Source organism: Neopsephotus bourkii, unplaced genomic scaffold (assembly GCF_033783945.1).
Source record: "Neopsephotus bourkii isolate Nb327-2 ecotype Australia unplaced genomic scaffold, CSIRO-AGI_Nbou_v1 NB_107, whole genome shotgun sequence".
NCBI classification, from domain to species: Eukaryota; Metazoa; Chordata; class Aves; order Psittaciformes; family Psittacidae; genus Neopsephotus; species Neopsephotus bourkii.
In genome coordinates, this window is record NW_026900624.1 from 11,760,252 (window position 1) to 11,773,974 (window position 13,723).

Below are 13,723 nucleotides of genomic sequence, written 5' to 3' on the forward strand. Positions count from 1 at the left end.
AGATATCAGGTGGCAAAATGGGTTGGCTTCTTCAGAATAAAAAGTTATAAAAGCTGCATACCCTTAAATGAAGTGCAAATCTAATGTTTTCTTTAGAAGGTCTTTGAAAGTAATTGGGTTTAACTTCAAACTGTGCCTATTCAGGTTTTATATTTAATTCTACATGGCCTGGCATTTTTTTATCTGTACACTGAATGGTGCTTTACCATGTAATGGTACCTTAGGAGTGAAACAGGTAATAACTACACAAGCAGAAACCACTCTCCATTCTCATAAACTGATCACTAAAAAAAGAAATAAAAATTGACGACAAAAGGCAGGAAGGAAGAAAGCTTTTGTTCAAGCTGGCAATATGGAAGCAAGAAAAACTGAGGCTGCGTTTCTCTTTTTAATATAATTTACTTTTGCACGTGGTTTTCTTTATATGAAGTGCATTTCTTTTATCCTGAAAATATTTGTAAATTCAGAGAGTAATACTAACATAAAAGAACATTTGAGAATAAACAAAGCAAGCAATGTTTAATTATCCAAATGTTTTATTGTAGCATTTCAAGATAGCACAGCTTAGATTCACTAAAGGACTTTTTGGGTGGGTATTCAACCCAAAGCCAGGTGAGTGTGAGTTCCCTGCACATTAGTCAGTGATGGACTAGTCACTAGGTGCATTCCTAACAGACCAGAGCCCTGTGTTTCTGCATTGATTTAAATTCCCAGAGTAGATGCTCTGAATTATTCTACAAAATCAGTAAACTAAGACATCAGCCCCTGCATGCTGTGTAACCATGACACTTATCTAGAGCGCTGGAGACCTGAGTAAAATATCCTCATCTGTACTCTTGAGGAACTGGATATAACCCAACTCTTTAACCCTTCAAGAAACTCTAGCCACTAAGCTACGGGTACACTGGGGTGCAGTGACTGCAGGGAATACATCACCCTCTCTGTTGTGGAAGCAACTCCTCTTTGAATGATCTCTTAAATATATCCTGGAGGCATAGGAATTTTTCTGGCAAGTAGATCTGTTTAAATTCCAATTGCCAGGGAGGGTATTGACCTTCAAACCACCAGAGTCAATAACTGATCTCAGGAAAATTATACAAGTGTCCTGAGGGCCTACTGCATTCAGTAACATTGCCTCCTCATGAGACTCTTCCCTTGCTCCACTGCAACTTCAGTGAACTCCCTAATCACATTCCTTTCTCCCAGCTTCTCCTGAAGTGAATCCAGGGGCACTTTTGCCACTAATGTTCCCTCTCTCTGCACTTTTTTTATCATTTTTGTTCTCTACTATTTTCTCCACTTGAAAAATCTCACTTCCCTTTTCTAAGTGACTTTCCCTGTCACTCTTTCTTTTCCAACAGTTTTCCTCAGTATTTCCTTACAGCAGCCTCACCTTTATCACCTCTCCCCCCCAAAAAAAACAAAACCAAACAACACCCTAGTCATTTTCAGGCATTTCCTTCTCTCCAAGAAGGAAAAGATGGCAGAAAATGGGCCCTGGCAGCAGACTAAGGTATCTTAGGTTGAAGCCATAGATGCACTTGCATCCCTGTTATTTTCATCTAATAGAAAAACAACATATGCTATCTAGTCAATCTTAGATACTCCATTCTTCCTCTCACTGCTCCCCTCAAACACTCAGAACATGTTTCTGCCCACATTCTGTCAGTTCTCTGCACTCTTTAAAAAAAAAAAGAAAATTTGAATGATTGTGGATGTGGTTTGTGGGGGTGACTCTTGCGTTCAGTGCTCCCCACATATCTGTATGCATGTGTGTAATTTTCTCAGCGTTTGTCACAAAAGAGGTTTTAGCCCTTTCTCTTTTCCCTAGCAATTAATTTTACTTGTCAGTCTTCAGAGCAATGCTCTTCCTGATGCTGGCAATACCTGTTTATATCAGTGCTACTGGTCCCCCCGCTTCTACATCAGCTCAGCACCTTTACCTGCACTGCCTTCACTGTCACATCCTGTGTTGGAGTGACCATTTCCCTTTGTCCAAAGCAAGACAGCTGGTACAGTGGGAGAAAGGAGGGGGAAGAAAACCCCAACCCCAAATCCAAATCCAAACAAACAAAGACAAAACAAAAAACCCAAACACCAAAACCAGACATTCACTGAATTTTAATCTTTGATTTATCTCTATGCTCACACAATCCTAGCTGAGTATGATGAATGTCTGGGAAAGGGATCCAAAAAGACATACATTGGCACTCTAAAAGCAACCTTAATTATGATTTGAATGAGGAAACGGATCAGCAGCAAGTCAGCATTTTTCACATCAGCCTAATTCAAGGCTGTTTCTCTGATTAGCTGCATTGCTTTCAGCCTGGGTGATACCATTCAAACAAGAAATACATAGCAGCTGGCAACACCACATCTCAACCTCACTGTCATCATCGTTGTGATTATAAATGATCTTCTATACATAATTTGCTCACTCCTAAAGCAATTTGTGCTGCAGAACAGCTCAAGAACCCTTCTTTATGCAGCGAATGTAGAAACTTGACCTCTGTCTGTCTCGCTGCAACAGGGACATGTAGCATGGGATGTTTCATGGTCGTTTATAGTGTCAGCCACAGTCTGGATCTCCTTATTTAGCTGATAATTCAGACACTTTTATGTTGCTCAACTCAACACATTTTAATTTTTTAGTATAATTAAGAGCTGTATTTTGATTAGATCCCTGCTTAACTGTGCCCATTTTGTAGTTTTTGAAATCTGAATGAAATCTGGTAAATCATTACTTTTCCACTTACATTATGCAGATACAGCATTAGTCCCCTTTGCTGTCAGATGTAATTAACACTCAATAAGCAGTGATATTTAATATAAGACTGCATAGTAGCCAGAGTACAATTCACAGACATCACCAAAACAGGACTAGGCCAGTTTCAAAACTATATTAGCTGATTTTTAAAAAAAAAACCCATTTGTCTCATATCTTGCATAGTTAAAAAAAACCCATGTTTTGGTCCTTAAAAAAATAACTGTAAAAACTGACCACCATTTTATCCATCACATCTTTTCAGTATTTCTGGGACTTACTTCTCTAATAAAAATAATTCCTACTGCTTTTCATTCCACTTTACCCTGCAAAGCCAATACAGCTCAGAGAGAGGGAGCTAGATCCCTTTTATGTGCCTCATTATCTGACATAATTCACAATTTTTCCCCAGTGATACCACTAAAAAGCCACCAGAAATTACAGAAATCTGCAGCTGTCCCCTACCAGTCCAGACCAGCTCGTCAAAGCAAATTTTGCAGGCTGCTACAGAAGTCTGCCAGGAGACTGTAGAAATTCTTATTCCTAGTATGCTTCTTTCTTTTTGTCTAACTTTAAAAACAAAAGACAAAGCAAAACACCCCCCCTCAAAAAAAAACAAAACACCCCAACCCCCCCAAACAACAAAGCAAACACCACCAAAAAAAAAAGAGGGAGGGGGAATAAAGCCAAAACACCAAACCAAAACCCACATTTTAAGGCTTTAAATGACCACTTACATGCATGGGTCACTTAGAAACACGAGTGGCTCAGGGTGCCGTTGCAATGTAGTAGAATAATTTTCATTATGATTAAGTTATTCTTGAACAATATTGCTAATCAGGCAGGCCCAAACTGTAGCTTGCTTAAATCATCTCACCAGAAGTTTTCTAACGTTCAGAAACACAGTACGTGTTCTGTGCAAAGGCCTCAGGAACTGAAATACAGCTGCATCTTTCTGATGTTTTTGCAGACTTCTCTTAGATTATAGAATTGCTAAGAAAGCCCTCTATTATGCCCTTAAAGAGCCTTCTAATGGATATTCTAGACTATACTCTTCATTTTTGCAGTGTGTCTGAAGTAATGCTTGGAGGTCAGTGATATGACCCGTCTTTTGTTGCTAGAGAATTTGAAACATGCCTGTATTTGTCAAAGCACACCTTCACCTTGATTTCCTCTAGCTCCTGCAGTCCCTCCCTGCCATTCCCAAGGACATACACTTTTCTGTGAGTGACCTTTATAATCACACTCTGTTAACTTGGATAACCAGATCGTTTGCTGATTAATTGATGTATTCAAATGTACAATTAATTTCTTACAGTGTTAAAGGGCTGCCAGTTGTCTTTGTTGCTGATCATTAAATAAAAGGCTTAAGTACATCATGTAAGGCATGACCTCATTATCACAGACATCTGCCTATAAATGTCTTTTTCTTCCTCCTCAAAACAGGAAGTTGATATTTATACAGTGAAGACTGAAGAATTGGCATTTACTTCTGCATTCTGCCTCCAAATTCAACGTAATGATTACATTCATGCCTTGGTCACCTATTTTAATATCGAATTTACAAAGTGCCACAAGAAGATGGGATTTTCTACAGGTAATCTGTATTCCTTTTAATTTCATTTCTATTGCTATCAGTGTATCAGTGCATCAGTGCTACTGGCCAGAAGGTACAGGAAGGTTTACTATACCACCAGGTTTGAATTTAGCAGTAAAAATTATTGTCACTTTGAGGGAGGTGAGCAGGACGGGGAAAGGACAACTGCTTGTAGACATTCGGAAGGGGCAGTATTTTACAGTGGCTACCAAGCTTAGAGCTCAGCAGGAATTTACCCAGGAGTTTATGCCCCTCACCAGTTATATCTAAGTCCTGGATCAAGTTTCTTAGATTAGATAGGGAATTGTTGGCTCAGCGAGAGATAGCAGCTTTGAATCCCAGTTTCCTCCAAAATCGACAAAAACTCTTGCTTGTCTCAGAGTGTAGAACAAAATCACTGGGATTGTTTTAAGAAACATCATTGAATAGATTAGGCTATTTGATTAAAGTTTTCCAGTCAAATGTGTCCCACCAGCAAACCTAACCCTCAAACCCAGCCAATCTTTGCTTGGCTCTTAGACATCCCAGTGAACAGGCATCAAAAGTGACAAGGAAAAGAATCCATTATATTATTGCAAGGAGTTGCTTGTCTGCAGAGTAGACATGGACTTGCTCCAGTATCAGTATAGCAAAAGATCTCTGGATAAGGACTTCCTTGACTTTTATTGTCCCTTGGGTCTATGGAATGAAGAAGGCTTACTCAGACACTTAGAAAGAAAATGTTCTGCAAGATCACTGTAGGTGGGCTTAGCTTTCCTTAGCATGTAGGAATTGAGAACTTGAGGAAGGACAGATGTTAAACAGTATTAGGGAGAAGAGGCTACATTTGGATAAAAGCCTAGGGCAGATACCAAGTGTAGAATAGCGTTTTTTTACAAAGAGGTTTTTGCAGACACTTCTAAACTTACAAATGTATGTACAAGATATTTTATGCCTACCTGTCATAAAAAAGAGGGGAAAGGCGTCACGATCTCCAGTATTTCTGAACCTCTATCAAAAATAAATGGGGTTCATCAGCAGTGCCTAAAAACCTAGCTTCTCTCTCTGTAGCTCCTTCAGGCTACTACTTCATAGGTGCTGAATGCTTAGTCATACACTCCCATTCTCAAATCCTTTCAGCTTTGATAACTTCCATTTCTCATAATTCCTTCTGCAACTATGTCTCTTAGCTGCTGGTGGCTCAGGCTCCTTGGAGGCTTGCTTGGAGAGGCTTCCTCTGTCTACAGATTCTGTCTCTTGGCAAATGCTACATTTCTCCTATTAAATTCTTTTGTTTGCTCTACTGCCAGTTCTATCAACATCTTACTTCAGTAGCTGAATTCTCCGACAGGCTGTATGGCCCACCAAATAAAAAAGGTTGGATATCATTGGATGCAAATGAGGAAGAGCTGCTAGCCAGATATCCATTCAAAGCTAAATTCTTAAGATTTTGAAGTCCATGCTCAAGTTGGTTATGTGTTGTTAACAAGAGCTTCTTCTAGAACAGAACTTTGCTCTGGCCTTCTTTGACACAAATGAGGCTACAGACATGTCATCAATTATAGCAGATCCAGGGACCACTCTGAAGCCTGGGGGAAGCAATTAGTAGAGACTTGTTTGCACAGAACTTTGTAATGGTTTCATCTGGGTCATATGTGCTGCCCCTCTAATTGCACTAAGACAAGTACTGTTTATGTGGAGTGTTAATTGTTACTAAAACTATCTAAAATAAAGTGAGCAGCAATTGAAGAAGAGGGGTTTTATACCATGAAACTGGTAGTACATGAGTTATTGTCCTGGGTTGATCTGTATCAGTCATTTTTCTCCTTCTTAGTAGCTGGTGCAGTGCTGTGTTTTCAGCTGAACAGTGCTGATAACACACTGATGTTTTTAGTTATTGCTAAGTAATGTTTACCCTGATCAAGGACTTTTCAGTCTCATGCTGTGCCAGTTAGGAGGGACACAGGAAGCCAGGAGGAAGCAGAGACAGGACACCTGACCTAAACTAGCCAAAGGGGTATTCCATACCACAGCACATCATGCCCAGAATATAAACTGTGAGCAGTTACCCAGAAGGCCCAGATCGCTGCTTGGGGCAATTGCATTGTGCATCACTTGTTTTTATTGTTTTCCTTTTCCCTTTTTAGTTTTATATTCTCTTCCCTTGTTGTTCCCCTTATCATTATTATTATTGGTGGTAGCAGCAGTGGTTTGTGTTATACCTTAGTTACTGGACTGTTCTTATCTGAACCTGTGGGAGTTACATTCTTTCTATTCTCCTCCCCATCCCTCCAGGAGCAGGGGGTTAGTGAGCAAGCGGCTGCATGGTTCTGAGTTGCCATCTGGGCTTAAAGGATGAGAGTTGTACTCGAGGCACAACATCAGGACTACAGAACCTTGCACTAGTCCATAGGACCAGACAGAAGGAATCCGAGCATGCTAAGGGTGCTGGTCAATGTTTAATATCTTTAAAAGGTCATAATGATGGGGAAGGTTCTTGTTGATCAGAAAAAGGCAGCTATCACACTCATCTTTAAGGCATGCAGTAAGCAGGATCAATGGAACTACAGACCAGTCATCTCACCTCAATCCCTTGGAAGACTATGACACAAATCCACCTGAAAACTATTTCCAGCTGTATGAGGGACAAGAAAGTAATTTATAACAGCTAGTATGGAATTACCAAAGCAAATTATACCTTACAAACCTGACTGCCTTCTAGACAACTAGCTGTGTGGATTAGGCAAGATCAGTGGCTGTTGTAATACCTTGAATTTAGCAAGGCCATTTGTACAACCTTGCATAGCATCCTTACAGCTATATTGGTGACAAATGGACTGGTTAAGTGAACAATAACATGGGTGAAAAATTGTCTCAAAGTGTCAATTAGCAAAGTCAAAACAGCGACCAATTATAAGTAGCACTCACAGGTGATCAGTAGTGAGGTCAGTGTTATTCCACATCTTTATTAATGAGCTGAATGATGGGATAAAGTGCTCTCTCAGCAAATTTGTTGATAGTCCTGAACTGGGAGAAGCATAGGCTGAAGAGAATGGATGCTATTTAGACAGACCTATACAGGTTCAGTGTAAGCTGTTGAGAGCCTTATGAAGCTCAGCAAAGCCAAGTGCAAAGTTCTGCAGATGGGATGTAACCATTCCATGCTACTGCTTGAGCTGACTGGATAGAAATAAGCTTTGTTGGAGAAGACTCTTGGATTCCTGTAAGCAGCAAACTGAACATGAGTCAGAAGTATGCCTTTGCAGCAAATCTGGCCAGTCATCCTGACTCGTGTTAGCATGAGTGTAGACAGGAGGCCTCTACTCAGCACATCATAAGGTGGGTGCAGAGCAAGTTACTCCATAAAAATGTCATTTGGCCTTCTGTACCTGAAGGAATAGACACCACTGTCTAGAAGACTGGTTTGGATTTTGAGCTGTTGGCAAAGCTTTACTGAATACAGTAAAATATCTATGTTTGTAGGACATGAGCAAGTGCCACTTCACTGATAGTTCATTTTTTAATTATGAAGAAAAGAAACGTGTGGTTTGGAGTGCCTGCAGTGCACTCACACTGTTGATGGAGAGCAAATTTCCATGTGTCAGGCTTTTCTAAGGAAGATAGCTCTGCATAAGGGCATGTCCGCATGTGCGTGTGTGTACACAAGATAGCAGTTACAATTTAAAATATAAATTCAGTTTAGTCTTGATCTACCAAGTTTTAGATATTTTACAGAGGCACGTGCAAATGGAGAGCACATTCTGTAACTGAAGTCCTGGAAGAAGATCTCTGCATTTAGCGAGTAAAAAAATTAACAAATTTAAACTGTCTAGACACATAGCCAGAAATTATCTGGTAAATACTTTTCCTTTGGAAGATACCGGTTTGCCAGCACGGTTTCTGACAAAAGTTCTATAGCAGTCTTCAGATTCTCGAATTTTGGAAAAAAAGCACTGTAAAAAATTCCTGTCCTGACAGTTAAAAAAAAAAAAAATAGCTTTGTGATTTCCCCACACGATTTCTAAGGCCAGAAATATTTTTAAAACATTTATGCTAGAATTAAATGAGATAATTGTTTAATTAAACAATGTTAAGACATTATTAGCATGATTCAAAAAGATGGGTCCATGTCTACATCAAAAAAGCAATTGAGGAATCAAATGAAACAGAATTCAGTTTAACAGAGGCTTCCTTGACAGGTCAGAAAGTCTCTGGATTTGTATGTTTCTTAGGTTCCTAGATGCTCGTAACTGCAAGAATGCTAGCAAAAGGAAGTAACCAATACAAGTTTATTAGGCACAGCTCAAAATTTTGAATTTAAATCAGAAATAAAAACAAATGACTAAAATAAAAAACCTGAACTAGCAGAATATCGCCAAGGGGATTTTGCTTAAGCAAGACTAGAAATTAACTGAGATCAGTGTCTATCTCTGGCAAATTGTCCATAGCATATGCCTTTTAAAAGTCCAAAAACAGGTCAAAGTGCAAGTGCCCTTGTCCTACCTCTGTTCTCCCAGAAATGATAAAATCTGCTCTTCACCGATCCTGAGTCAAAGCTTTCATCTATGTCATTGTGATTAATAGTTTTTGATGAACCTTTTTTTCATGGTTTTATGTAATCATTTTTTGAACTAGTTTAGACTTCTGCCTTTCAAAACACTTAGTGGTAGAGATTTCCCCAAGTTGAATCTGTAAAGGAAAGCACCAAAAAATGTCTGTCATGCCCAGTAACCCCCTCTGTGGAATCCTTCTTGCTGTGTGTGCTTTACATCTGATGTATTCCAGTAAAAATCAGAAGATAACCCACTGAGAATCAATAGAATTGTGTTATTATAAAGCATGTTTGTTAATATAGTATTTAAGTTAAAGCATTCTGTAAGAAAGGCTTTTTAAAAATTTTTCACACAATTGAATTTTTAAGGCAAAGACAAAATTTCTGTAAATAATAGCCATGCATGTTTTTCAGCTCCTGATGCTCCCTATACTCACTGGAAGCAAACTGTCTTCTACTTAGAGGACTATTTAACTGTGAGACGAGGAGAAGAAATCTATGGGTCTATATCCATGAAACCAAATGCAAAAAATGTGGTGAGTAAGCATCACTGGTTCTGTTTCCAACTCTGCTGGTCACAAACTATAATCAGCAGTAAATGAAATGCATATAAGTAAAACAATAAGCATTCTGAAGGTTCTAAATTCATATTATTAGTAAGGGCTCTAGTCACAGCTTCACCAAAGCTGGTGGCAACAATGACAATGTAGTGCTAATGTTACAGAACTCAGCCTGCAAACAAGGTAGCATGGGAAGGAAGAGCATCACCAAGTCAGCTGCCCTCTGCAATCAGCTTGACTCACATTTTATGACACAAGTAGGCAAAGGTCCCTGCAATACTGCCACTAAAATCAATGGTAGGATCCCTTCTTCCAACACAGGATGATCAAGAGTTAGTACTTCAGTTCTGCATCTATAGCCTTATTTTCCACTCAGTGCCCCAGAACTCTCCTTTAGGAAATTAAGTAACAGATTTCAGCTGAACATCTGTATGAACTCACTGATCTAATGTATTTGAACTCCCTAATGAAGTGACATGATAATTTCAAAACTGCAGCTTTCCACAGAAAATACAGATGTTTTAAGACTAAAGCTAAATAAAGCATGATGGATATCCCAGTATCACGACCAGTGATAACTTCCTAGATTTCTCTGCCATGGGCTGAACTAAATCCCCCACCATGTCAGTTATTCAGTGCTTCTTGCAACTTGTAAGGAGACTATGAGACATGGTCTGATGGACAACCCATGCCTGTATAGAAGAGCAAGACACGAGAAGTATGACTTCTTGGAGAAACGGTGGCCTCATTTTCTGCCAAAAAACCTTGAGAAGGATCTTTTAATTTTCTATTACAACATACAGCCATTAAACTAACCTTGTTGGAATCTGTCTATGCAGTTGTTGCAATTGTTTAAATATTGCATTGATTGCATCAAATCTTAACATTTCATTGCCTTCCTTTTTTTCACGGATTTAACTTTTTTTGCACCAAATACAGATTGGATATGACTTTCATAGTAGTGTTGATACAAGGGAAGAAGTAAATAAATAACAAAATAAACCTGGCATGCAAACAAACACATTTACTTCTGAAGCTACTGCTTGTTGTGAAAGTAGAGGAAAATGGTCTGTTTCTCACCTTTATGTTGTTCTTGGGGGACTGGAACATTTTCTTTCAGGTTTAATGTATCAATTTTCTTTTCAGGGAAAAATTAAAAAGAATATTAAAAATGTATTTGCACAACAGTAAGCACCTGAATGCAGACCTAGGTGCTGAAATTAATGTGTTCTTGATGGTTATCATAAGACAGAGGGACCACCTTGGTTCAAAAGGATTTGTTACTGCTTTGTTCTTCTGAAACATAAGCCTTTCAAAAGCTTGTAGGGGGACAGCTTTGTTTTGTAGGGTTATGTAGTGCCTCTTAAAAGAAAACACATCATTATAAGTAAAGAATGAATGAGGGCTTCTCTATAATGGGAAGTTTACTAGATCTATTCTGGAATAATTCCTAGTGTGAAAGCCCTTTACCCTAGATTAAGAGTATCTCCGTGAGGGATACCCTTAAAAAGTTGTTGTAGAATACGTATGATAGGACAGCATTTCAGATGCCTTCTAGTTGTAACCAGGACGTTAAATCAGCCTTAAGAAAAATACACAAATATGCCCTAGACATGATTTTATAGTGAATGCTATTACACATCCTGTATCCTGCTTTTCCAGTGTTAGTAACCTTTAAAACCAAAAGAAGTTGGAAACCGCAGTAGGTAGGTCTTGAATCTGAAGGGCAGCTCAAGGAATGATAACTGAATTCGTACACTAAACTTATGGTCTTACTTCGTGTTACGTTTAAATCTTTTTGCAGCGTGACCTGGATTTCACAGTAGACTTGGATTTTAAAGGACAGCTATGTGAAATGTCAGTATCTAATGACTACAAAATGCGCTAGCAAGAACCCTTTCAGAGATGAAAAGGAGAATTTTATCGAGTCCTGAACTGCTGACCTTCAAGCTAGGAGCAACTTTTTACAAGATTGTTATGCGAAGTACTGGGATGTTTACCTGGATGGAAAGTGGTAATCTGATTCTGCTTGCAGAAAGTACAGGGGGCTGGGATCCCACTGTGAATGTACAGTATACAGAACTGTAGCTTTTGTCAAACATATAGGAAAATAAGCAACAGTCTTGACTGTTCTGGTTAACTTTAGGATGGCAGAAGATGCATATACAAATTGTACTACTTACTGTGAATTTCTGGTTCTTCCAAGCTTTGCATGTTAAAGGTGATTAGGGCAGTTTTCTCACTATGGAAGACCACTACAGCACATTACTGTGATACTATTACTGGACTTATATTCAATATAAATGTATATATATATTGTATATGAGAAAAAGATATCATTTCATAATAGGGATCTGTTTTGTGATTATTTAATTCTCATTATGCAGTTATGGAAAGGTAATGATGTTGCCTCTGGCACTACTGTAGGCAGTGATACAGTCCATTAACTGTCCAAAGTTATAGCTTTGGTAAATATTCCATGCAAATTGTAGATAAGAGCTGGGCATTTATAGAAAGGTCAAAAGCTATCTTTTTGAATGTCCTCTGGAAAATGTGGACCATTAGTTTTAAAATTCACCTTCACAAATGGATGTCTATCAGAGCTTTAAAAAAATTAGCTTTTTATCCTTGAAAATATTCTGTGGTGAGTTTTTATAGGTGGATTTTGCATGAGATCTTCTGAAATCAGACACCTAGTATTTAAATGTGATGAATGCAGAGTCTCTGAAATGGTGGCTAATACATGTTTCCTGGCCATGCCATACTGAATTTCTTTGCAAGACTCTTAATACAAAATAATAATAAAAAAAAAGTAAAATAGGAATTAGTGTTTTCTTTTGGTGATGTTTTAGATATGTTTTAAATTGCAAAAACTGTTCTCAAGAGTGCAGTGACTTGCAGGAACAAGCTAATGTCTATGAAAAAAAAAAGTCAATGGCTTCTGATACTACTAAGATGTCTGTAGCTTCCCCATCCCCTTACACCACTTCCTCTTACAATATTTCCTTCTTATTGTTCAAATATTAACTGATTATAATTCTTCATATGTATCAAGTCTTTTTACTATATGAATGTTGACCATTTAATTACATGTAATTCGAGAAAAACTGCATCATTGGTCCTATCTACCCATCAGTCTGTCATTATGCATCAAGTCATTTGCCATCATGTATTGTATGAGATTGACTAGTTTTTTGCCTAAAAACCTTTTTAAGCACCTGCAAATAAAGCATACTTGAAGATGTATTTTGCCAGTATTTGTTGAATTTGTTTGTTAGACACTTATTTCTTTTGTTTTTCCCTTCTCAGAAACTGCACAGCACTTCCATTTTCTAGTGATGGTCTAGGGATTGTATCATAGGATATCTATGTAGAAAATTACACTGTAATTCAGCAGTAAATGTATTGCTTGCAGTGTACTTGATCACTGTTGTTTTAAAGCACTTTCCTTTCATTTTCCTGGAATGAGGATGAACAACTTTCCTCACAAAACAACTAGAATTTTATCTGTCAAATATTGCTGCAATTTTCAAGGGACCAGTTCATAGCAAGATCATCTACTCATTCAATAATGGCTTGGACCAGAAAAACCTCCAGAAGTCTGTTTTTTTTGCTAACATTTCTGTGATTCTAAGACTTTCAGGTACGGAATTCTACCAGAATTTTTCCTCAGCCCCCTATGTTTATATAAAGATACTCAAATTATGTTTTCATCTTCTTTGCTGACTATAATCGCTGAGCTGACTATAACAGAAAGAAGAAAGACTCTTGCTTTGTTTGTCTCACACTTTGACAGCACTTCAAACCATCCACTTCTCTGCTCACTGCATACGTCTTTAATAACTTTAATATTAAAATAATAATAAAGAAGGAAAAAACTCCCAAACACCTTGTTTAAAAAAGACAAATCACACACACACAAAAGAAAAGAATTCACGAGGGTATGCCTGCCTTTACTGAGAATGGGTCATTTTTGCCTGCTAAGAAAGCGTTAGACAAGAAGCAGCAAAGAAAACTTGATGAAAACAGCTCATTAATGAGTTTGAAAGGTATTTTAAGCACTGCTGTGTACTGCCCTTTCTGCCTCATCTTTCACCTAATGACAGTGAAATGTAAGTCTCTCTTCAACAGTGTCCACCTTGCCTTCTTACTACAAGTGCCCATTCACTTCAGTGTTGCGAGATTAAGTCCTTGCTGATATTGTTAATGGCACAGTTCTGGGGTGATGGCCGGACTTCAGTCACATTTAGTCCTTGGAAACTGCCTTGTGC

General features: G+C 38.3%; 1 protein-coding gene across 3 annotated transcripts in view; it reads left to right on the forward strand.

Annotated features, from left to right (window-relative positions):
• The window catches only part of PRMT8 (protein arginine methyltransferase 8), a 58,671-nt gene extending 45,800 nt beyond the window's left edge, over positions 1 to 12,871 (forward strand). For all 3 annotated transcript variants that reach the window (XM_061360704.1, XM_061360714.1, XM_061360724.1), the window contains 3 exons: positions 4,211 to 4,361; positions 9,307 to 9,428; positions 11,257 to 12,871. In XM_061360704.1, the coding sequence (XP_061216688.1) occupies positions 4,211 to 4,361; positions 9,307 to 9,428; positions 11,257 to 11,340 (357 nt within the window). In that variant the 3' untranslated portion in view covers positions 11,341 to 12,871. The remainder of the gene's footprint in view (positions 1 to 4,210; positions 4,362 to 9,306; positions 9,429 to 11,256) is intronic.
• The last annotated feature ends 852 nt before the right edge of the window (positions 12,872 to 13,723 follow it).